Here is a 26405-nt window from a genome sequence, read left to right as displayed (position 1 = left end):
CACATTCATAGCTATGGACAATTTAGAGTCACTAATTAACCTAACATGGATGTTTATGGAAGGAAACCGTAGTGCCCGGAGAGGCCATCTTCCATGGCCTTATTGTGCTGTGGGAATGCAGGACTACTATAACACCACTTCAAATATTTTATTAGTCCCACAGTAGGAAACAGACAAGTTACAATAGCAACATGCACGAACACAAGAATTTTCAGTAAAATCAGGTACCCATAATTAAGAATAGATATGCAAATAATGAACCAATGGAATCTGGTCAAACCTGCACAGGTATCACATGTTGGGTGTTGCGCGTTTATGTACTGATAACCAATGCTCACTAGAAAGTAAAAATGTCACAAAAACTGAGAAAATTAACAAATCACGACATATAAGGCTCCAAATGTAATGCAAACACGCCCCTTAGTGGCCACGAGCAGCATACGGATGACATCAGAGCAATCTGACCTCAAGTGAGCGTCTTGTGTCCCCACTTCATTGCAGCATATTTTCATCGTGTCTTCAAATTGCCAAGATATGCTGTGAAATATTAAAACTGGTGCTGTAGGTTTCACGGCACAGACTAGAGTACACATACTCATCTCGGGTTGCTATGGTATGCTGTGATGTGATGTATGAGCGTCATGTTTCTGCACAAAATTCCAAAGGAAATTTCCAGCTACTGATGTTAAAATACATTGCACATAGCCTCATTTTGATAGAATAAAACCACTCGAATCAACACCATTACAATAGTTACAAATCCTCAGACACCCTTAAGCATTCAATAATCACCAATAGCCACGATTGTGCAAAACAAACGACTAACACGTAAAGATATTGCGTCATTGTAGTGAAGAACATATTGCCTATGCAGTGTTGTACATTGTCATTTTTTATGTTCATACGACTTTTACTTTACTATATTAATTAAAAGAAAATGGTTTTTATTGGTGTTTCATTTACGGCCCTTGCAACCGTGTTATTTTAGTGCCGTGCTTTTATTGTGAACTGCGATTACTGGCTACAAGCTGTTAAGACCAGACATAAATTGACTCCCTGTCACTCAATACCCACCCGGAACACAGTCGGCCCCACGTATGCGCATGGACTACGTCACGTCCTCTTGTAGCTAATTTTTACGACAGCACTTCTGCGACTTCACGTGCTGTGGTAATTTTTTTATGTATGAACATAAATGGTCAATAACCATACTTCATATACGTACTATGTTGGGACGTTATTTTGAAAGTGACTCTTGCTAAAATACTTCATTAGCATAGGGATGTTTCTGTCGTTTTAGGACATCCACCAAGACTGAGCTACGTAAGAAACTTTTCATTTACTCGGCAGCCAATGGCTGCGAGAGGTACTGGGATGCCACGGAACAATCAACTCAAAAAAGGAGACGTATGATTGGTTCTTTGTGAGGCGCCAATATAAACAGGAAGTTACAGCCAGGCTTGCGGCATTTCCGGGTTCACAGGCTAAATTACTTTTACTTCAGTATGGCTTTATACAAAACAGCATATAGATTATAATATAATATGGGATTATTTTGATCCCTTGCACTTTAAACGCTTACATTTGTAAGATTATACATGAGTAGTATCTCTTGTCACTGGGGCTTTAGATGTTTTTGTGAGCGTATGTTGCATCACACAGCACAAATGATGGTTGCATTAAGATCAATTGAGTCACAATTGACCTCAATATCAAATAAATTAAAGTGCAGATATGTACTGCTTAATAAATACAATTAGTGAGGGAATGACTAATTTTGGCAAGCACAGCAGCTTCTTTTCAGTGCTTCTTCATTGAGTCTAGGATACGCAAAATGTGAAGGAAGAGATTGACGATGTCCAGGTAGAGGTTGATGGACGCCAAGATGTGCTCCTCGGGGGACAGCTGTTTCATTAGCAGGTGGGTGTCATAGATGATGAAGCCACAAAAGACTAGAGCCCCGGTCCCAGCGAACAGCAGCTCTGTGCTGTCGCTGTTGAAAAAGACCTGTCAAAAAGAAGCAGATGTGGTAAGTGTGACATGGGAGGATAGCAGCTGGACTTTCAATAAGTGGATCACCAAGGGGGGTGGGGGAGGGGAGAAGAACCTGGCTCGCACCTATACAGGGAAGATCCATCGACTGTCAGTACCTACATGTTGCACTGAAAATGGCCAAAAATGGTGAGCGCTCACTGATGCAAACTTACCACCTTCAATAGCCGCCATTTTGGCTGCGTGGCGCAAGTTGAGGGACTAACTTGAAATAATGGCAGCTGAGGAGCAACCCATAGCGGTGGAAAGTAGTGGTCAGAAGAAGAAGCGGCTAAATTTGACCGTAATTTCCACTAAGTGAGCAACAAGAGTTACCAATTTGGGACAACACTACACTGTCAAAATTTGTACACTTAGGCACCAAGTACACAGTGTACTGGTTGAAGTATTCCATTTCACACAGCCTTTTGAGTCTTTTGCATGCATAAGTGCACACAATCTGAGAAGTAGGGCAAAATACAGTGCACTTGTGAGTGTGCAGTGCTGGACACTTGCCACTCTTAATAGTCACCATCTTGGCTACATAGCAAGGGGAGGGTCTAACTTGTGAGCAAATTTTGACAGTGTAGTGAAGACACTTTGCAGTAAGTCTCAGTGTGAACGTGCTTTTGCACTCAAAAGACTAATCGTAAGTACAGAAGTGTGCCAATTGAGACATAGCCTTGGTCTTTTTCCAATTTTGTTGATGATATTTTCTGTGTGGCCCTAATCCACCCCCGTAATTTTCTAAGGGGGGCCCCATTTAATTTAGTAAGTTATATGATAAAGGAGGTAAGGTAAGGCAGAAGTCCAAAAATGTCAGATCCAATGCTGCAATTTTGCTGTATGTCTACGTAGAGGAGGCAAATGTTTTATTGCTTTTATGTGTTAATATTAAGTTTATAGAAATGTGCATTATTTTCTATGGAAAAATGTGCACCTTGTCTATTCTAAACCAGAAAAAACAAGAACCAATGTAATGAACACTTAGCATGAGTACTACTAACTGCACCTAATGGCACACATCCTGTGCAGTAAACTGGGTGTTGCATGATCCTATGATACGGTCACACTATGGAATATTATTCTTAAGAGATAAAACAGACACCATGACACCATGGAGATCAACTCACCCTCATAATGCTTGCAATTAAGAGGATCCACAAGCAGGAGAAAAGACTGTAAGCACAGAGCAGAGCAAAGCCAAGTTTGACTTAATGTTTTCCCATGTGTCCACACCTTTCAGACATCCTGCGGTAAATATCCCAGCAGCATGTTGGCGATAATGCAGCATACTGTATATAGTTGTGTTCAGTAGTATTCTGTGGAAAAAAAAGACCCCACGTTTCAAGTCAAGGTTGTACTCACACAGCTCCCAGTTTGGTGAAGTCTCTCTTGGACTGGAAGGTGTAGACTGTCAGCCCGGCAAACACAGCACAGGTCAGGAACAAGGCTTGAAGCACAGTGGAGTATTCGTAGAAGGTCACTGTAAAGACCACAGCTCCGTCATGAGGTCAGCCAAAACCCAAGTTCAAGGAGTGATGCGCAGTTACAAACTTACAAGCGGTGCCCACAGAGATCGCCTCCAGTAGAGTCTGCAAACAATAAAGAGTTAATTGAAAGTTAAGAGATATTTATAGGTTTTTCTTTTTGTTACCTAAATGGCATGTCAGAGTGCATAATTCCACAAAAGTTCCAACCTGAGGTTTTACCATTTGGAATTCAACCTTAACCGTCATCAAAATGAATTACTTTTACACTTTTATGACCATGAGGAATAATAAAATGTTACTTTGAGATTTCAAAATTTGTTATTGTGACAGGCCTACATGATACACATGCTTGTATCAAGTACTCAAGTATGTTGAAGACCTCAAAAAGGTGATTTACTTGCCATAATAATAATAATAATAATAATAATAATAATAATAATAGTAAAGAATCAGAAAAAAATGTTTCTTTACATTTACACTAACAGTCAAACATTTGGACACACTTCCTTATGCTATTGAATGAGACAATGTATCCAAACTTTTGACTGGTTGTGTATTTAATAGCCAATCACAGTGGCCACCTACACCCTTTGGTTTAGACATCCCTGTCTTATAGCGGCGGAAAAAATGCTTCCTAATTCTCTTACAAATAGAAGCAGCAGGTAGAGGTTGACCGGATGCTGGTGTCTGTACACAGCCAAGGCCAAAAGTAGTACCAGAGAGCCCAAAGCTGAACCCAAAACCACAGCAGGGCTGAAAAAGATAACAGGTAAATCAGCTTATCAATCAAATAAATGAACACAAACGTGCATACAATGGGTGTAGCGCTACAGGTAACTCACGTATTTGGGTTATGGTTTCAGTTCGCCTTTTAAAAGGCTTAAAAATATATATATATAGTAATAGTATATTACTTTCACTGAAGATGTGAGACAAAGACGCTTCAACACGGATCAACACGGACACCACCTTGGTGTTTTGCCATAAGTGATTTCTTAAATTCAATGGGGTTTCTCACCTCATGTCTCTGCTTTTCTCATTGAACACAGCTGCAAAACAACCCAAAAATGAAGCCAGAGAAGGTTGCAAGTGCCTGCATTTTGATAAAGGAGGTGAGAAACACTATTGAAACTCATAGCAACACACAAACATGGTGTCCGTGTTGATCTCGCTGTCACATCGTGTCTCACGTCTTCACTGACGTAAAAGTAACTTGAAAGCGCTAAATGAACTTTTAATTTGTCATTTATATGCATTTAGTATTGTTTTATGCATGTAAAAGTATAAAAACGTGTTTTGTGTTGACATTTTCTAAACTTGTGGCATGATTGTGTTGGGAAAGAACTAGAGTTATTAGCAAGCGGCTGACAAGGACATTTTGCGATAAAAATACACTAAGAACACAGTCACACACACGCAGTGCATTAATAACACGACAAAACGCCATATTGTATGGTAACAGGCAAATGTATGCAAACACAGGCCAAATTTTGGCATAAATTCTCTATGTTAACCAAAAAACACGGGTTCCACAGTATGTAAAGACATACCTTTGTATTTTAAATAGTTATTAGTATCTACATTTCAGATTTTTCTAGTTACACTATGACTTTTTGCTGGGTTGTTTGTTTATTTTATTTTTGCATTGTGCCACAGGCCTATGGGAGGTAAGCCAAGGTCCACAGATGGCCCCTGGGGCACACTTTAGACATCCCTGGTTTGCATGTTTTAAGATCACTTCCTGTTTTTCCACTTTTAATGTGCACCCCTACTCACTATATATAGTGACAAAGTGGCTAAATTGTCAACACAGATCTCTTCTGCTGCGTCTTCTTTTCCGGCAAACCAGGTGCGCATGAGGTGTGTTATGAAGCAGAGTTACAGTGCATACCGCCACAGCCATGATACTTTGTTTATGAGCGACCAGGAAGCGCCAAATCCATTCTGTGACGGGGCAATTTTAATGAATGACTATGGGAAACCCTGAAACCTCCATATTATTGATCTAAGAAATACAGACGACACCCACACAGAAATTATGGAAAAAAATACACTACACTTGCTCCGTCCCATCTTAAATTTAATACTTCCCTTTCAAAAATTCAAAGACAGTCCAGACAATTTAAGACCTTTTCAGGCCATGAAAACCGAGAGTTTGTCATCTTCATTCAGCTGTTCAGAATTTTGAAAATAATGTCTGCTGTGGTTAGTTACAAGTATTTAAACAAGTCTGTAGCTTATACACCTTTATAGTTTGAGTCTTAAACCTCTGAAAACCATCTTTAGCCTGTGCATTGATCCCGCCCTGGTAATTGCGTTGTGGTATACTTATTACTGTCACTACATTGTCTTGTCATTACCTGGCATGGACAAACTCCTTGATGGTCTGAGAGAACATAAAAAGGGCAGATGTGGCTGTTGTCAGAATAATCTGCAAGCTCAGCAGGGTGTACACCTTTCGCAGGAAGTCTAAAGAGGAAAGATTGCAAATTAGATCAGCTGAGAATAGAACTTTTCTTAGCTCATTTTTGACGGCTGTGTCTCAAATCGACGACTTCCGTCAGTACACTTATATAAGTCTACTGCGTACACTGTGCACTTAGTTCCAGTGGGTGCAAATTTTGACAGTGTAGCGCTGTCCCCCATTGCCCATCGTTGCGTGCTCAGCATTTTCGCCATTTTGAGTGCAACATCCGGGGACTGACAGCGCACTGCATTTCTCAGTGTAACCGCACACAAAAGACAAAAGTACGGAAGTGCGCGAATTGAGATGCAGCCAACAGCTTGTTGACATAAGTGGATCATTGTTCTAGCATAACCAGAATTTCAAGGGGTTAAATAACATAGCATACCCTATCAGCACACTAACGTTAATAATTGTCTCTAAATTCACGTAGCTTAGAGGCTATGTTCTACCTATACCCCATAACAGTTGTGCTACTTTACATACCCATACGTATTTGGACGCTAGCAGTGGCGACGTTTGTGCCATAGTTGAAGTCGTCCTCAATCGAAGACATTTGATACTTTTCACTGCTCATCGTTGAAAAATATCGTCCTTTGTCTGATATACAAGCGACAACCGTCGAAAGACTTGATGGTGTGCCACTGGGCGCGAAGATATGACGTTAAATGGCAGCGAAGTCAATGGTTACGATTTTTTAAATTGTTTTCCCTCTAATATATATATTTAGTTCTGAATTCATTTTAAGTCATTTTATACTTTTGAATACCTTTATATTGTAAAAAAAAATGATTACTTATGTCCACGCATCGTAACATTTTAACAAAGAAACTTTAAATGTAAAAATATAACTCTGACGTCATTAAAAAGGGACGAGGATCGTCAAAGTTGGTATGTACAATAAAACACAATTTCCGTTTGGATGAAAGGCCAATACACATAGAATGTGCGTTTTTTTAATATCCCCGTTTATGTGGACACATGTTGTCGTCTTTAAATGGTGGAAATCCCCGCGTTAAGTTAAGCAAACGTCTTTACCTGGTAACACAAAAGCTAAAAGATGATTGGTCCTGACCCAGCGCCAGTGGGTTGTCGTTAGCTTGTGTATATCCTAGCTTGCCAAATACTTTCGTTTTAGTTTGGCGCTTCGAACAACAGTGAGCAGAAGGTTTAATTGTGAATTATTGTCGATGGTCGTCGTTAACATGAGGCTCCTGGCAATTTTGGCAGTTCTTGCTGCCGTTTGCTGGAAAGTGGACTCCAAGTTCAGTAAGTATGAAGCTTGTTTATTCTAAGAAATACACGTTATGAAATTGTTGTCGACTTGGTTAGGTTTCGATTTCATGGAACAATATGATGTGACCCCACCCAGTAGTGGCGAGGGAAAGTAAATGTTTGAGGACGGTAAATAATGTGTTTTTCCTCTATTGCTAAGCAATAAGAGATATACAGTATACTGTACGTAGCCACATGGCAGAACTCTTCTTCTGAATGTTGATAATGATATGTCCTCCACGTTGTGCATTTGACCTCAGAACCCATGTTACACTGTCGTTTATAACACCACTTCCTTCTCCACGTTAGGTCCACCCAAGGTTCAGGTATACAGCCACAAGCCGGCACAGTTCGGTGAGCAAAACACGGTGATCTGTCACGTGAGCGAATTCCACCCACCAGACATCAACATCCAGTTGTTCAAGAATGGAGTCGAGATCACAGAGGCCGTTCAGACTGACCTGAGCTTCAAGAAGAACTGGCACTTCCATCTGACCAAGCACATTGACATCACTCCCATGGAGGGAGACAAGTACATCTGTAAGGTCATTCATGCGACGGGTCCCGCTAAAGACTACGACTGGGGTGAGTAATGAAGTACAGCGGAACCTCCAGAGTTGATTTGTGGGAGTAAAAATATCCCGTAATAACTGCACTTACTCTATAGTGAATTACCTGCTCATTAAAATACATAATTGTTATATAACTGTATAAATGACTAACTGCTGTGGAATAAACCCGGCTTCGTGTCTCAGTTCGTGCACCTCCATTCTTACACTTAGCAGTTTGAGTGCGTCTGCACTCAAGGCGTTGCGCCAATTGAAACCCAGCCTGGCAAAATGCTTAGGTGAGTGGTCGGCAACCTTTACTATCAAAAGAGCCATTTCGTCCCCTCCTGTACTAAACAAAATAGTCTGGAGCTGCTAACTTAACACGAGTTTTAGTCTTTTTTTAATTTTATTTTACCCGTTAAAACAACAGAGTAAAACAAACAGAAGTGCAGTCTCCAGGGCCTGTTTGAGTCCTTCCCGTATTAAATTGTGTAAAATTAAAATAAAACGCAGTCCACTTTAATGTAATAAAAAACACATACAGTATACTTGCGGCTTGGCAGTTTTTAAAAAGCAAGGACATTTCGGAACGTTTCTTGATGGATCTGAAATAAATGCTTTTTTTTCTGAAAAAGGCTTGCATGCCCAATAAGCTGCCTGTAGGTAAAGTTAAGGGCCATAGACATAGACATGAATGTGACGAATATTTCAATGGATCATTTTTTTGTTTTAATTTGATGAGGCTTCTTGTCGATATGAAATACACCAAAGTCAAATAATACGTACAAGTACATAACAGGGGTTGCCTACCCCTGGCATGGTTGACCACACTTAATGTTTCAATTGGGATACTTCCATACTTACAGTAAACATTTTGCATAATTATGTTCACCTCTGTGCTCAAAATGCTAAGTGTAAGTATCGAAGTACGCAAATTGAAACACACTTCCATGCACACACTTAGAAGTTTCAGTGCGTAAGTGAACACTAGATTAAACGAGTCTTACTATTGTTTTTATTACATAGGAAAATAGACAAATACAACCTAGATTGTGTTTTATAAGATTGTATTTTTTTTTTTCAGAGCCCAACATGTGAGCGGAGGCGTGGCTATCAGTGACACTCGGAATCCACCGGGAATAGCCACCTCATTTTACCATTCATTCATACCATTCACTCTCTTCCATAAATCTGTCTTCTCTTGAATTACATTTGGTGGTTTTAGCTTGGATTTCTTCATTCAAAGAAAACACAAAATATCTGCCTCACCTTCATTCTTCTTAAGGGAAATATGGCAATGTTTTCCATAAAATAAGGTCTGTGTGTCAGTCAATAATTAATTCAATTTTAATTCAATAATCAGTTTGGGACAAAATACATACAGTAGTGTACATGGGCCCGATAGTTTTTGCAATTGTACTCTAAATATCTTGATTTGTAATAAAGAAAATGTGATGAACTATACTGCCTATTAAATTTCTCTAAAAACTATTGCCTGGTCATTACATGTTTGCAAGGTCTCCCAATCAAACGTTCATTATAGAAATGTGGTGTTTTCAGAGCAGAAATGTCATTTCCTGTGTTGTATTTTAATATGATTTCATTATTCGTTGCTTTTATCACCTTAGAGCTAGTGGGTGTCCTAACTTTTTCCACATACATTCATATTCTTTTCTTGTGTTTTTTTGTTTCTTGTCATTTTCTTGTGTTGTTCTTTCTTTCTTTCTTTCTTGGGAGAATGAACAGAACAAGAATTTCATTGCATATGAGAACTACCTGTTTTACTGTGCAAATGACAATAAAACTCTTGAATCTTGAATATTCACATTTGTAGTACCAATCCAATGTAGGTCAAGATATGCTGAGCAGTTATGTATAAAACTAATCCAAAAGTTGTATTAATTTATACATTTCCTGACATATGCCAATACATTTTTTTTGCCATCGTCAAATATAATAGACAATAGATTACTTTTTTGAAATCTATCATTTAAAACAAATTAACAAATAATTCTGTTATTGTGTTGGCCAACGTGCTAACCACTAGACCACCGTGCGGCCAACCTCAGCCTCATCACTAGCCTAAATGATGTTTGGTCTGTTGCTCTCACATCAGTGATCATGAAGTGATCTGAGACCCAGCTGCCAACGCGCTGCATGTGTTTACATGTATGGATGTTCTATTGTTTTACTGTCTTACACTGTCCTACAGAACACAATGCTATTAGGATTGCTCAAACAAAGTGTTGTATAATGTACAGTGACAAATAAATACATCTAATCTAATCAAGTCTGGTGTAAATGTAGTTAATAAAGTCGAATGTGCTGAAAGTGGGTTAGATAAAGCAACATTTTACATGCTAATGAAACTAAAAAATACAAGTCTGATGAAAGTGCGTCATATAAAATAGCGTCGGCTTGTTACTTCCACGCAGGCACAGTAGTATGCTCGGTTATTGTAATCCGAACACGCCAAACTGGGCGGAGTCGTCGTCCAACGTGGCACCGCCAGCTCTGCAGGCGCCGTACATTTTACTTTCGTTTAGCATGATGTCTTTTTTTTTTCTTTACGGCGTATTTGTTGAATCATGAATACACTAGTCTACACTACTTTTTTCATCTTTTTGTGTCTCTTGAGCTCTTCGGCGACCAAACGGTGTAAGTAAACTTGCAGTAAATGTATTTTTTATGCTATACTAATAAACGTAAATGTAAACATAGTGTCCTAACACGGACGTACCAAAGACGTCCATTTGGTTGAACAGAAACAATTATGTAACTCAAGAAAACACAAGAGTGGTATTAAAATGCTGTTGTTGTTTTTTTTTACATCGTTATAGCGCTATAATATTTTAACGCACCATAATTTAAGTCACTTTGTTTTTGGTTGTAAGGATTAAGACGACGTGATTATATGGCGGTTTTACGATAGTCACAGGTGGCTTCCAATAGGCACTCTTATGTTACGATTAAAACAGGTGTCTCACTTTAGAAGTCTGTAAAAAAAAAAGTAATTATTTTTAGTGTGACGCCAGCTAGTCACATTATAACCACACTAATGATCATCTAATCTCAATTAAAATCTTAAAATGTAAATGTAAATATGAAATCTAAATATAAATGTTAAAAATACATCTTAAATCTAAATATAAATGATACAAATACATCCATACAACCATCCATTATCCATTTCTCCTCATTAAGGTCGCGGGGGTATGCTGGAGCCTATCTCAGCTGACTTCAGGCGACAGGCGGGGTACACCCTGGACTGGTCGCCAGCCAATCGCAGGGCGATACAAATACATGTTAAATGTATGTAAATGTATTTGTGATGTATTTATTTATTTTTAGTGTATTTTATTTGATTTTTTTGTATAACTTTAGTATAATATCTGTTGTAGTATACTATTTGGGGCGGAGGCAGAGCCGGTCATCCAGAAACCGGAAGGTTGGCGGCTCAATCCTCGCTCCTTCCACCCAGTCACTGTTGTTGTGTCCCTGGGTAAGATACCTCACCCACGTTGCCTCCAGTGTGGCCCACACTGGTGTGTGAATGTTTGATGGTGGTCGGAGAGGCCGTAGGCGTGAATTGGCAGCCACGTTTCTGTCAGACTACACCAGGGCATCTGTGACCACAGATGTAAATTACCACAACCAGTGTGTGACTGAAATAATGGGTTCACTTCATTGTGAAGTGCTTTGGGTGTTATACAAAATCCAATCTATTCTTTATTATGATGTATTAATTAGAAATCCTCTGGCTTTGAAATCCTATTTTAAGACCAAAAAAAATCTTGTAATTCAATAAAAAAAAAAATGCTGAGCTTGCTGTTTTTCTTGGGGCTACATAGAGTGATTTTTTCTGTCAACATGTAACCACAAATACCACCAGTGTAACAGTTTTGTGTTTCCAGCCCCACCAATAGTTCAGGTGTACAGTCGGACACCAGGAGACTTAGGGAAACCCAACGTCCTCATCTGCCATGTGAGCAACTTCTACCCACCGCTGATCAAAATCGACCTGCTGAAAGATGGGAAGGTGTTGTTGGAGGCCAATGAGACAGAGCTGGCCTTTGAGGAGAACTGGGAATACTACGTGACCAAACATGTGCCCTTCACCCCGCAAAAAGGAGAGGAGTACACCTGCTGCGTGACGCACATGGCAATATCCAGATTGTTTTTTTGGGGTATGTTTGCTTTTGAAGTCATACAAACGTCATATTGTACAAAGCTTAGGTGTAGAAATGCAACACAACATAGCCATACACATTTTTTTGCATTAATGACCACACATACAGTGGAACACACTTAACAACCGCTTATGTCGACGCTAGTCAGCCAGTCTGAGGGGTGTTGACATAAACGGGTTCCACTGTATCAGTAGTTGTAGCGCCACTCTTGTAGAATGCTGTCTTTACAAAGATAATAATGCTCAGTTTGAACTTTTATGGAGCTTATTTTTGATGATTACACTTTCTAATATTTCGTTCACCTCATTTAGCTACAGTGGAACCTCTTGAGGACACTGGTTGACCTCTGATTGGTTCGGATTTTTTAAATCTGAAAATAAATACACAAAAACACAGATTTGTGTCACTATTACGGAATTAGTATGCATTGACTTAAATAAATGAGCACTACATTTTAACAAAATGCTCATGTAAAAATTGAGTGCACACGGTGAGGTTTAAATATTTCACATTGAAAGCTTGTTTTTTTTTTTTTTTTTTTATCTCTGTCTGCAGAACCAGATATCTAATTTCTTCTCACACCCTCTTTTCGGGTATGTACTGGTTTCATTATCCCTAATTATGTAAGCAAGTATGTGTTTGTGCTTATTATTACAGAGTTATTCATATACTTTGCTTGATACCAAAAGGTCTGAGAAGATGAGACAGTGTTTTTACATTGTTTTTATAATTACTTTCTAAGGACACATAAAAGAGTTGTGTTGGCATTACTGTAGTGAGCCAAAAACCCTCCCTTCAAAAAGGAGAAGTTTGGTGGAGTAGGATAGGATTGTGCCTCAACCGGTTGGTTTGAGAAACCAAAACAAAACACTGTGGAATGTAGGATGGCAAGTGTGTAATGTAAATTTACCACAGTTAACATAAAAAAAATGCCATACCAAAACACCTGCTTGCAGTTGCCATATTGCACTGACTTTATTCTGAAGGGAGATGTCCCATGTTGATGCCTGCAGGACACAAACTCAAAGTTGCAGGACCCCATTCACATGCAAGTGTACGAAGTACAAACCAAGGACGACAGACAGAGCTGCGGGAAAAGTGGAATACATTCATCCCTCGCCGTGTCGTGGTTCCAATATCGCTCCCTCACTATATCGTGGTTTCTCAAAAAACTATTAATACATGATTGCTGTTTTGTGGTTGACTATGGCCTATTACTTCAAAAATATTGAAAGACAAGTTATATGTAGTATTGGAGACTGGCTACTGAGCCAGCAGAGTCGAGCCGACATGCCATGGCTGAGATGGAATGAAAAAAAGGTTTGCCTCTCAATCCGTGTGGAAGTGGTACGTTTTTGGCTTCTTTGTCCTTCTCCCCCACTCCATTTGAAACACTTTCTCAAGTTTAGAATAAGTAAACTGGAGCCTTGTGGTTTTTTAAAGTGGACCAGGTCCAATATGGACTAGTGTCACGATCCATGAGTTAGCCTGCATGACAGTTTAGTTTGCTTCCACTTTTTTATGCCTTAGTTCCTGTTTAATGCTATTATTTTGGTAGCTCTTCCTGTTTCGCCTGGTTTGTGTCCGCCTGCTTTGCTTTTTCCTTTATTACTTGCACCTGTTGCTAATTTGCGTACAGTTTAGTTTGTCGTTGCATTGTTTGTGAAAGCCTGACACGCTACTGCAAACCTGTTTTTCTTGAGTTCCTGCCGCTGCATCGCAGCTATTATTAAATGATACATTTTTCCTGCAATTGGTTCCTGCTTTCTCGGTCATCGCCACAATGCCAAAGCCAAGACGTGACAACCAGAGCCCGAAAACTTGGAGAAATGTACCTTTATTGGATTTTCACAAATAGAATAAAGGTTTCACAAACCTCAGACTGTGTTTTTATGAGCCCCCAAGGTCTGTAGATTAATCCAGTCCAGGTATGAGATGTGTAGGTCTAGTAGTTTTCAAAGTGGAGCAGGTCTAATATGGACTAAAGCTGGAAAACATAGAGAAATGTAACTTTATTGGATTTTCACAAATAGAATAAAGGTTTCACAAATCCTAAACTGTGTTTTGATGAACCCCCAAGGTCTGTAGATTAATCCAGTACAGGTTTGACAAGTCTGAGCCTTGTGGTTTTTAAAGTGGACCAGGTCTAATATGAAGTGGGTGCTTAAGAAGCGTCTAAATATGTGCTATTATTGCATTTTCACATATCAGATAAAAAGTTTCGCAAACACAATAGTGAACGGCAGGTAAAGGCAATGCCTTGCCTAAAATGTTTACACATTAGAAGTGTTAGGAAAACCAGACAATCAGGACACACACCATTGCGCAATACTTCCGTTCCACCTTAAATTTCCCCTTAAGTGTGAATGGGAAGCCAACTTCAGCGTCGTACTTAGAACCTGTCTCCTACACACAGAGCAGAGAACAGGAAGTGACCAAATGGTCTGTTGGGAAGGAAACCACAACACTCATAGCTTTAAAAAAGTACACCGTTCAGGTCTGGTCTTGTCTGGATGTGAAGTTTAAAGAAATCCATCTTTTGTCTTTCAGTAGAAGGCACGTCATCGGTGGCATCCACGCGCTGTGGTCGTTTTCACCCTCTCCGGGAAAAGGTTTTCACCGTGGTTGAGCTTGAAGCGTGGACATTGCCAGAAGAACTTATTTCGTACTTTGCTTTAAATGAACACAAAATAATACTGTAGCGACGGGTATATTGTGTTGCTCCTAGCTGTGGTTTTGGTATGTGAGCTATAGGGGGCAGTCGGGTTCAGCATGTTGTGTGGAGCAAGCGTTTTGGTGAAAAGGGCGTAGATTAAGAAGGTTAAGGAAGTGTTGCTGTTTTACACACATGTGTAGCTAAGGCTCCTGCATTTGTAAGTGCTTTCCGATCTGTGAAAATAAATGGCCGACTGAATGCCGCCATCCTGACGTGTAGTTATTCAGCCGTCATTACAATACTTTTCAAATGATTCCATAATTTTTTACCGGCTCAAACTGTCATCCAAGTAAGAGAAGTCTATAATGAAACGAATTGAAAGTATTCAACTACTTACCCCTGCCTTTGCGGCAATTTTGGTACCCGTCAGTATCAACTTGAAAAGACCTTCATTCCCATGCTGCGTGTATGTACCGTTTGACCACAGTGGTATATAAATGCTACAAAAGCCATGCACTGATTTTAAATGCTGTAAGCTATTTTACCGAGGCACACGATTCCTTGGATGGCCTTTTGATTAACGTTTGTTGTAAATAAATGCATGCATGTTGTGTGTCGATCACCATTCGGGTAAATATGGGACACCAAGTGCATGTAATGTCGCCCCCTGCCGGCCGTGAGAAATTACATTTCTTTTCCCCTTTTCTGCGATTTCAAACAATACAGGTTGCAATGAAAGTGAGTGAGATGCGAGTAAGATACACAATATCGACCTTGAATTTACGTGTTTTGTGTTTAACTCTCAATCATATTTGTTTATTGACTCTACCTGCAGTAGGGGTGCACATTTTGGAATGATCCGATACCAAGTTAATAAGGCACAGCAGTGCTGATAGCCTTTTTGGATTTGTTGATCATGACTATAATCAGAGTAAAAACACTGTACAATGATTTTAGAAATATCAACAAATCTAATATAATTTAACAATGTATAAATACAACTATAAGACAAGGAAACAATATCAACAAAATCATAAAAATAATTCCTTTTAATACCGAATACAAATAAAGCAAAATAAAATAAATAATAAAATAAAGCAGAATAAAGTCAATAGTGCAAAATAAGTAAAAAACAAAACAAAAACAAAAACAAGCAAAACTGTTTAACTCTCATTCAAATCGTTTCGCTTATATAACAATATCAAGAGATACTTGTGAAAATAAGCATAGAAGGGAACAGAAAAATATCAATCACGCTCTAGTATCGATCCGATGCTGAAACTATGCTCGGAATCGACACTACGCTGTTTGTTATCATAGTCACGTGATTAGTTGCTATGGAAAGGCTGAAGTCACTGTGCAATACCCCCCATAATGATTCCTTAAGTAGAAATGTGTCTTCTTATGGGTTAAAACATTGTTTAATAGAAGAAAGTTTAATAGAAGAATGATTTATATCGATGTTTTGATCTAGATATGGTGAGTCAAACCCTATCAACAATGTCTATTCGCCGTCCTCGCGACGCGAGCGGTGGGGAGTTTCCGCACTTTCGCCACACAAGTTTTCTTACACATGCACGGCAGTTTGGTCGTGAGTGTGTGTGTGTTTTAGCTGGTGTCAGAGCAGTCGTCTAAATGGAGGCGCAAACGTTTCTTTACGATGTCCCCCCGTTGGTCATTGAACAATTCTGTCAACTAATGGACATTGGATGTTGCCGCTATGGATGGCGCGGACTCGGTGAGTTTTTGTTATTATTGTTATCATTACTATTAATAATATTGTGAATGGTTACATATATCGTCATTATATTGCTAGTAAATGGATCATTTGGATCGGAATAATTGAAATGCACACACTCCACCAATATACTGCATACTCTATTGGTGGGAATTATTCTGAACTATTGATCATAATTGACAACCGTTGATCATAATTTCTGATAAATACGGCGACACGAAAATGTGCACGTGTGCAGTGTAGTTGACAGCATTGCAATCGCTCCTCAAGTTACATTTCACAAACTTTCATAATAGAACGACTCCAAAATAATCCAAAGGTATCTGTTTTACATGGAACACATTCATTCATTTGCTATGCAGCTCGTCCTCACAACCATTCACACTCACATTCACACCTATGGACAATTTGGAGTGTCCAATTAACCTAAATGCATGTTTTTTGGAATGTGGGAGGAACCCGGAGTACCCGGGGAAAACGAGCGCATGCATAGGGATAATACGCAAACTCCACACAGCGATGCTCAAACAGTGATAAGAACCTAGATCTGTTTTATATGAAATGTATCCCTAAATTACGTCTGTATTGATTTGGCGCTACATAAAAAAAATAAACCACTGATGATGTAATTTGTGCTCTTGAGACAGCGGCCCGAATCTGCCCGAGCTTCTCTGAGGTTCGCGTGTTTGAGCGTATGGAGGAAGTGGGTCGCAGTCCCACCAAGGAGCTGCTGTGGTCCTGGGCCCAGCAGAACTCACGAGTGCAGGACCTGCTTTGGGTACTGCAGGACATGGGCCACCATCGGGCCTTGCAGCTCTTCCTTGGTCCCTTCCATCCAGTCACAGGTACTGTTAGCACAAACCATGGTGGTCACAAACATTGTAATCAAGCCCTGCCAACATACTGTATGTACAAGCAATGTAACGTAACATGTTACAGTACAAATTTGCCATTTGTTGACAACCTAATATTATTACTATTTATACTAATATTGAGCAGCTACGACAAGGGTGTCCAAAGTGTGCCTCGGGGCCCCACGGGTCATTTTTTGGCCAACTGTAATTATTGTTAATGAGATATATTATTAGATAATACACTAATTTGCTTTGTTACCTGTAACACAAAGTGTGGATGTTTTGTTCAGATAGCTTAGCAAATATCGACCAACATTGGATTGGCGTTGCCATCTTTCACGTACAAAATGTATCAAAGCGGGCCCCCCTCCACCGCATCCTTTAATTCTGTATGCAGCCCTCTTGAAAAAATTTGGACACCCCTGAACTAGTCCCTTCCCAAGCTCCATTTATGGTTCTATGATTAGAATTACAATTTTCCGTGTCAGTCTTGCAAGTTATGACTTTGGTCAGATAAGGATGGGTTGAATTTAGGGTTTTTGTACAACTTTTCTCTGAAAATCTTCCACCATACTGTTAGATGGCCTCCGTTATGGTAGTTGAGAGAATGTCAGACGTTCCCTATGTTTAACCATGTGCTGTATTTATTGTTTCAGAAAGGCCTTTGCCCCTTATCAATGAATGTGTGCCCGCAGCTGACATGAAGGTAATGATTATTGTGTCAATGCCGAAAATAATTCACTTATACTGTATGTAATTCTGTACTGTACTACTGCGATTGGCTGGCGACCAGTCCAGGGTGTACCCAACCTCTCGCCCAAAGTCAGCTGGGATAGGCTCGAGCATACATACCCCTGAGACCCTAGTGAGGATAAGCAGCATAGAAAATGAATGAAGTCCTTATTCTAACGGTTTATAGCTTAGCTTAGCCCGTCATTTTTTGGCTCTCACCTACAGTACTTCAACATTTCCCAACCGATTCAGACGTTTCCAACATCAAAATATTCAGTTCATTTAACACATACAAATTTTTTAAAAAATCCCACATTTTCCGTAATTTCACATTTTCCATGACAAAATTCCCATTGAACATGAATGGACGATATTTTACACGTTTCACATTTCCTACTTTTCTCAACCAGTTCAACAAATTCCAGCTTGAAAACATTCATCTCATTCAGGACACCCCAAATTTCCACACTTTCCATAAAACAAATTTCGATTGATCTTGGGAATTGTTACTACTTCCGCATTTCCGAACTGATTCCAACCATTCCAAAACCTCAGCTCATTCAGGACACGATGGCTGTTTATTGACACATTTTCAGAAAATGTCCACATTTTCTATACAGCAATCCCTTGTTTATCTCGGTGAATTGGTTCCGGACCCGTCCGTGATAAGTGAATTTCCGCGGAGTGGGAGTGCGTATAATTTATAAATTGAAGATTTTTGTAGTAAACCTATTTACGACATTCTAAATACATTTTTTTAGCAAGATAAAGTCTTGCGCTTCACCAAACATTAGAGTAACATTACTGACATCTAATGACCAGTATAGAATACTACATATCACAATTTGAATGCGTCTTCTGAATGCCTTATATTTGTATTTTAGGTCATTTAGCCTTTTTAACGCTTGAGAATAGTTAATTTGGGCAAAAAATATGTACAATTCGCTTAAACATACATTTGTATTTTTCCAACAAGTTGTATTCAACCTCGAAACAGCATTATTTATTCATAAATGTATTTGCGAAAACCCGTGATAGGGTGAAGCAGCGAAACTCGAGCCGCAATGTGGCGAGGGACAACTGTAGTTCCACATTTCCACACCACAGCAAAATTCCCATTGAAAATGACTGAACAATTTATACAAGTTCCACATTAGTCACATTCCTCAACCGATTCACACTATTCCCACATGAAAAAATGAACCTCATTCAGGACATTTGGATTAACAATCATTCACATTCCCCAAATCCCCACTGTTGCCATAAATTCACATTTTCCATATTCCCTTTAATCTTGAGAATTGTTACTACTCCACATTTCTCAACCCATTCAATCCATTTCAGCATTAAAACACTCAGGCTAACGATTTTCCACATCTCAAAATCTCCCACTTTTCCCGTAGTTCCACATTTTCCATGCAGCATTTTAGTTCACCGTATCTTAACTTGCTTAGTGGAATTTTTTCTTTTTTATTCATAGGAGTCAGGCAAGTTGGAGATGAGTCATTCTCAGGAAGCATTCATTCAAAGTGAGTGAGTTGAACTTTATTCCGAGGTGATTCAGTGTGCGCCGTTTCTCCGAGTGAAGCAGCGTATGTTTTCCACAGGGGCCCAACAGCCACAAATCACTTTGCAAAACATCCTCAAAGGAACCAGCGACTTTCACCACGAAGCCAGAATTTCGGTGGGCACCTTCTCTGACGTCTACCGGGCACGGGTGGGAGGCACAACATTTGCAGTGAAGCTTTTCAAACAGGTTAGTGAGAATTTTTAGCACCACTTTAACCGACACTTTACACCTTGGCTGTGTCACAAATGGCATACACCTGTCAGCGCACTTCAGTAAGTATACAGTGTACACTCGGTGCTTCGTTGCTGAATGCACAAATTTGCAGAGTGCTGTCCCAAATCCATCCATCCATCTTCTTTTTATTCATGAATTGCAACCACTCGATTTAGCCCCACCCCTTCTCCTACATAGGCAAGATTTTGACTGTTCAGAGTGGCAAGTGTTCATTTTTATGAAGTAAATCCGGACTGACTGTCAGTGTTATTCTCTGCAGGTAAACAACACATCCTGGAAGAAGCTATGGGATATTTTCAGGAAAGAAATGGAAGTCCTTGGATTGTATGTGGCTCCTGTTATTCTTAAATCTAACGTCCTTATGGGTGAATATTGTAGAGATTATGTAGTGTGGTGATGTTTTCCAGGTGCCGACATCCAAACATTTTAGAGTTGTTGGGTTGTTTTTCTGACGAGAGACGCTACTGTCTGGTCTATCCATACATGCCCAATGGATCGCTCTTCCGCAGACTCCATCATCAGGTATGATTTGTATTTACAGTCACTGCTCGTCGCTTTGTGTAACCCACCTGTTTCAGCCAGCCCCGCGCTACAGGCTCGAACACAGGACCTTAAGAATGGGCACTGACCGTTGGGCCAAAAGCTCAGACCATCAAGCCAGAGTTCAGGGAGTGAGGTTTTTACCAACGCACACTTGCGCAGCCACACCGGCTGGCATTGGTTACATTTGCGCTTGAAATTTTGCGGCTTCACTTTGTCACGGTTTTAAAAAAATATCTGAATTCATAAATTATGCAGTTTAGCGGTTGAATGCGGTTGAATACAGCCTGCTATTAGTTAAAAACAATGCATATACAAGCAAATTTTATGTGGCTTTTTTTTGCCAAAATTAGGCAACATAAAAATGGCTAAATGAACTAAAATACAAATACTGTAAAAGGCACTCTTCAGAAGACGCATTCAAAGAAGCTAGGATGATTTGTAGTAATCCACACTGGTCTCTAGGTGTCAGTAATGTTACTGTAATGCTCGGTGAGACACACAAGCACCACACATTATCGCCGGAACAACAGGCTTTCATTGCAGGTTTATATTGAACAGCCACAATATAATATAATAGTCATAATATTATAATAATAATAATCAGAATAATAATGCAGCCTACTTCTTTGTCCGTAACCCACGCCCAGCTAAAACTCAACTCCGACCCCCTGACGTCCACTTTTACGGCAACACACACGAGTACGAGTCTTATTTAAGTCTTAAATGGCTTATTTTCTTTCATTATGTCTTCTGTATATTGGGTAATACAAGTGTAAAGGTGTTATTAGGTGTGGGTGTTATTTCATGTCTAGAGGGCTCTGATAATAATAATAATAATCATAATAATCATAATAAATGTATTGTTTCTAATATTTATAAGGTCGTAAACAGGTTTTGTGCTCTAACTACAAAAGTATTCCATTTATAAAGAAGGAATCCTACTTAGTGGAAATTCACTTATCACAGTTGGGTCTGAAACCAATTAACCGTGATAAAAGAGGGATTTCTGTCTTAATGCCTTAAAGGAAAACTGCCCTTTTTTGGGAATTTTGCCCATCGTTCACAATTCTTATGTGGAACATGAACACATATTTCTTTCCCTTTTCTGTGCGTTCTGACGAGAGGAAACGAGTTAGTATGAGCCAGCTAAGAATGCACGTCATGGGAGGTACCTATTTTGACGATAAAGCCCTGACAAAAAACCCTAAAAAAACGCCAACAGTGTTCCCTTTACATAACTGACCTGCATATCAACCAAGCTACAGCAATACTGTTATTGTAGCAGCTAACATGAAGAACTAGATTTATCTGGCGGAGTAACACGACGCCTCGCTCGCCTCAGCGTCACTCACAGCGCCTCAAGCCACTGCTACGGGACAGACGGAAGAGTGAATACTACTGGCTCTCAATTTCACTAGAAAGACTCATCAAGATGCTCGTTTGCTGTCAGCATTTTTTACCTGAGGACTGGAGCACAAGTCTTGTGCTGGAAGACGCAGCCATCCCAATGGGGGTGGACATTGTAAGTGTCGTTTCTGTTTCTATGCTGCTGGAAGTCGCGTTAGCTCCAGATCGGTGCCTCAAGGAAAGAAGTTTCGGTAACGTTTCAAATCAAGAAAATACAGCAAGATACTGTCAGTATTACATGTTATCATCAAAGTACCTGCTAATGCATGATCACAGCATGTATATAAAACTACAAAACGTTGTTAGAGGTTTTTCAGAGGGTTTCATAGTCAAAATAGGTACCTCCTTTGATGTGCATTGTTAGCGTTTTCTCTCGTCAGAATGCACAGAAAAGGGAAATAAATATGTGCTCATGTTTCACATAAGGATTGTGGGTGATGGGCCAAATTCCCCCAAAAAAGTGCAGTTTTTCTTTAACCTTTTAAACCCCGGGTGTAAGAGGGCCATTATACTCGATAAAGACATAGGCTGTGTCTCAACTGGAGCACTCGCATACTTACACTTAGTCTTTTGAGTGCCTAAGTGCATTCATAACGACATCAAAATGGTGAGTGCGCAGTGATGGTCCAACTCGAGGGGTTGCAGTTCACCATTAGAAAGGAGAGAAGAGGAAGTGGTTCTAAATTGCGATCATCACTTCCGCTAAGTGTGTAGCGACGTTAATGGATTATGGACAGCAACACCCTGTCAAAATTTGCAAACTCAAGTACGCAGTGTGCATAGTGTGCTTATTGAAGTGTACTGACTGAAGTATTCAATTTGAGACACAGACATAGGTTTGATAACGGTGCTCTGCATTCACTTTGCTTGAGAATTAACACGAGCACCAAATGAGATACTCTGACGCTCGACGTACAGGACGGCGTGCCTCCTCTTTCCTGGGAGGAACGTCTCAGCATCATAAAGGGGATCGCAAAGGCCCTGCATCATCTCCATGAATCTCAACCATGTGCGGTAATCTGTGGGAATCTCTCCAGGTATACAAATGCATGCTCGCTCAGGAGAAATTCACAAGTTGACTCGGCTCACATGGCTTCTCTGCACAGTTCCAACATACTCTTGGATAAAGACATGCAACCCAAGCTGTCAGATTTCAGCTCGGCTCGACTCCGCCCTCATCCGGCTGGCCAAAGCCATACCGTCACCCTGCATACGAGTTGCCACGGCAACCTGGATTACCTCCCCGAGGAGTACATCCGACATGGCAAACTCTCCTGCAGCCTGGATGTGTACAGCTTCGGAATGGTGATCACACAACATCGAAACATGGACTAATTCAGCTAAATTATAACAAAAAATAGAACATTGGTGTATGCGATTTGTAATAAACTTGGCTTTGTCCTGCTATAAACTGCGGATGCCATACTACTCCTGCTAGTGCTAGCACTGGTCAGCACTCAGAACATTGGTATAGTTTCACTCTCACACGTTTATGGTGAACTAATCTGTTTCCTTTTTTTTCCAGCAGGCACAATACAAAGTAAATCATGTCGTATACTCACACGCGATGAGCTTCCACTTTTTCTCTATTGTCACAGAAGCAGGAAGTGATGCTGCTCACACTTTTATGTTTTCGATATGCTGTTATCATCAGCAAAAAAGTGTGCCGTTAGTGAGGGCATGTGTAGTCAGGATGGGGATATATTAAATAGATGTATTTTTATACAGTATACAGAATATTTTATGTAGAGAATCAATTTTTATCTCTTGCAAGGCATTCCTCCTTTTTTTCCACTAAAGTCCCACTAAATGGGACTGCATAAAACTTTGTTGTACTTCTGTATATTGACAAAAAGATTCTGATTCAGTATATTTGCTCTTCTCAGGTTGTAATGGAAACAATAACAGGACGTAAAGTCGTAGAGGAGGTGCCCAAACGTACGCAGCTGGTAAGTCAAAACAAGTAAAACTGGAACATTGTAGCTTTACACGTCCTGTGAAGCCCTTCTGTATTGCCAATACTATAGGATACTACTGTAAATGACGGTATATAACCCGCATCCACTAAATTTAGAGCAAAAAACAGATTTGTACATATATAAACCGCACCGGACTATAAGCTGCACATGTCCATATCATAAAATGACATATAGTGACACGCATGAGTCTGTGAGGACCAGGCAGCTCTTTATTTGACAGGAGCCAATCATGAGCTATGAAAAAACTCAAGACGAGCTTGTCAACCCTTTGGAAATTGCAGGAGGTCGTTACTCACTATAACAGTCTGACTCACAGTGTCATCTTACAAAAACCACTAAATTCATCACACAGCAACTTAACACTCAAAATATACCTTGCACATATACAAACATGTACCAATAACATTTTAAAATGAAAAAAACAACTATTTTAAAGTTTCCTCATAATGCATTGCATCTGAGCAACGGATTTCATTGGAGGAAGGATGGATGGATGGTGCTGTAATGCTGCCTCTGTCCACCAGAGGGAGCCAAAGGAGCCCAAAGGGAAGCTGACGTCATTGCAGTGCCCAGGCAGGCACCAATGAATGCTTTGCTCAGACGCAATGCGTTATTGGAAAACTTTAAAAGAATTGTTTTTTTCATTTTAAACTCATATTGGTATAAGTTTGTATATTTGTTAGGTATACCTTTTGAGTGTTGCTTTGTGATGAGTGTAGTGTTCTTTGTAAGATAACACAGTGAGTCAGACTGCTATATTGAGAGGCACAGTATTTAAACAATTAGTAGTAGTAGTTGTCACGAGATTAGAACATAGCCATAAATTAGCCCCACCGCTGTGTGAGCCGCAGGGTTCAAAGTTTAAGAAAAAAGTAGCATCTTATACACCGGAAATTCCAGTATGGAAGGTGGTGGTTATCATGAATAACTGGCAAGGGGAGACTATGTTGGATGTACTCGTGCATGCACAAATACAGGCCCACCTCTTGCCAGCGTGCTGTGGCACACTTGAGTACTTACAGTATCAGAGCACTCAAACTAGTCAAAAGTACCAGACTTTTTGGTGGTATATCTGCGATAGCTACCAATCAGTGAATAACTGAATGCTCTCTATAATACATCAGGATGTCCTCTAAACCTTCACAACTGACACGACTCGCTGTTTTCCCTGACAGAGGTCTCTGCTGGTCTCTGAAGTGGAGGACAGTGGTGCCGGCGTAGATGCTTGTCTGCAGTTCTTGGATACATCAGCTGGTCAGTGGCCATCTTCTGTGACACACAGCCTTCTGGATCTTTCCTTGCGTTGCACTGCTAGTCACCAACGTGACAGACCCATCATGGAGAATGTAAGCACTGAAGTTCAATGCTGAGCTTTTCAAACAAGTTGAAGTGTCCATCGCCTACTTCTTCCTGTATCAAACTCTTGCCTTCCTTTTGTGTTCTTTCCTAATTTGGCAGCAGACTTGGTTGCGCCTAAACATATTGCGTCCTCTGCTGGATGATTCCAAGAAGTGAAATCCATTAAGCGTCATGATGAAGGCTCAATTTGAAACCTCCCCCTTATCTGTGTGTCTCATTCGTGCACTTTAGTCACACTTTAGTCTTTCGAGTGCACAAGTGCGCTCACACTGAGAAGTATGCAAAAAATGTGTGCAATTTCCTCATTTTATCCGTGTATCTTTGTCTTTCTCCCACAGATTTCATAAAATTAACATTATTAACCAGTATCATCTTTTCACGAATTAGGTTCTTCAGACATTGAGTCAGCTGCTTCCACCGCCAAGCTGCTCCTCTTTGGAACAACCTCACAGTCTGGACGATGGAGCCAATATCCATATCCAGCACATACCCAGCTTACCTGTGGAGCACGACGAACAGTGCGGCCTCCCCACCTCTCCAGCACAGACGGGGCCGTGCGAATGCAGCCAGTCAGAGGTGACATATCTAAGTGTCGCTGAGGCAGATCATGTAGACGCGTCAACCGGGGATCGGAACAAAAGCTGGCCGGTGCAGTGCAGCTGCCAAGCTGCAACAGGCGATCTCTGCGAGGACTGCGTGGCAAACAGTATTGCCAACACATATACACAGTTCTCAGGGTAACGGTCCATTGTTTCATCACCTGTGTTTTATTCATGGACTGAGACTTGCTCTTCTGGACACAGAGAAAGGCCACTATGTGGGAGCCGATTTGTTTTTTTTCCTCGTCTTGTCATTGGTCAAGGTGTGTGGCGGCGTCTCTATGTCCACACCGAGCAGAAGCAGGGGCGGGGTTAGACAGTTGTGGTGCTTTTAGAGCCGATTCGTTCATGAGAAATTAGCATGACGAGATTTGACCTACAGTATTTTGAGCTAATTTGTCTATTGAGATTGGTCTTTGTTTTGTGTTTTATAACATTATATTGTATTTTTGTAGCTGTTCATTGAGGTTTAAACAATCAGTTTAAATAATAAATATTTGATATCATGTATTTTTTACATTAGTAATTCATTTCACACAATACACATAATTTGGTAATAAATTCAATTAAGACAACAACAAAAAATCTGAGGAGCCACTTGTGAGACAAAAAGTCGGCTCTTTTTAGAGAGCTGAGCCAAAAGAACTGGCGCTCTCAAAAGAGCCGAAATTTCCATCACTACAGAAATAGTGTGTCGTCTTATTGTTTTTTTTATTGGCGGTTGGCAAGT

At 40.1% G+C, this 26405-nt stretch overlaps 3 protein-coding genes across 4 annotated transcripts; 2 read left to right on the top strand and 1 right to left on the bottom strand.

The window, feature by feature from the left end:
* Positions 1–133: 133 nt before the first annotated feature.
* On the bottom strand, positions 134–6663 carry tmbim4 (transmembrane BAX inhibitor motif containing 4). Its single transcript, XM_054752514.1, has 7 exons — positions 6475–6663; positions 5885–5993; positions 4172–4277; positions 3593–3626; positions 3400–3517; positions 3165–3210; positions 134–2007 (listed from the first exon to the last, which is right to left on the bottom strand). Exons 1-7 carry the CDS (start codon positions 6563–6565, stop codon positions 1801–1803), a joined length of 711 nt encoding a protein of 236 aa, XP_054608489.1. The 5' UTR covers positions 6566–6663; the 3' UTR covers positions 134–1800.
* A 427-nt stretch (positions 6664–7090) lies between these two features.
* On the top strand, positions 7091–9633 carry b2m (beta-2-microglobulin). Its single transcript, XM_054752808.1, has 3 exons — positions 7091–7257; positions 7573–7848; positions 8899–9633. The coding sequence occupies exons 1-3, from the start codon at positions 7179–7181 to the stop codon at positions 8910–8912; spliced, it is 369 nt and encodes a 122-aa protein (XP_054608783.1). The 5' UTR covers positions 7091–7178; the 3' UTR covers positions 8913–9633.
* A 2942-nt stretch (positions 9634–12575) lies between these two features.
* On the top strand, positions 12576–26385 carry irak3 (interleukin-1 receptor-associated kinase 3). 2 transcript variants are annotated; one of them, XM_054752806.1, is made up of 13 exons: positions 12576–12597; positions 14558–16398; positions 17046–17243; positions 17909–17958; positions 19465–19513; positions 19592–19740; positions 20048–20112; positions 20178–20310; positions 22657–22775; positions 22845–23043; positions 23625–23687; positions 24893–25063; positions 25464–26385. In XM_054752806.1, exons 2-13 carry the CDS (start codon positions 16296–16298, stop codon positions 25815–25817), a joined length of 1653 nt encoding a protein of 550 aa, XP_054608781.1. In that variant the 5' UTR covers positions 12576–12597; positions 14558–16295; the 3' UTR covers positions 25818–26385. The 2 variants fall into 2 exon arrangements, with proteins under 2 accessions (XP_054608781.1, XP_054608782.1); XM_054752807.1 differs by having other exon boundaries at positions 12577–12597; positions 20196–20310; positions 25464–26384.
* Positions 26386–26405: the final 20 nt, after the last annotated feature.

The sequence above is a fragment of the Dunckerocampus dactyliophorus genome, chromosome 15 (genome assembly GCF_027744805.1).
Source record: "Dunckerocampus dactyliophorus isolate RoL2022-P2 chromosome 15, RoL_Ddac_1.1, whole genome shotgun sequence".
Lineage (NCBI taxonomy): Eukaryota > Metazoa > Chordata > Actinopteri > Syngnathiformes > Syngnathidae > Dunckerocampus > Dunckerocampus dactyliophorus.
This window is presented reverse-complemented; position numbering and strand designations above follow the sequence as displayed.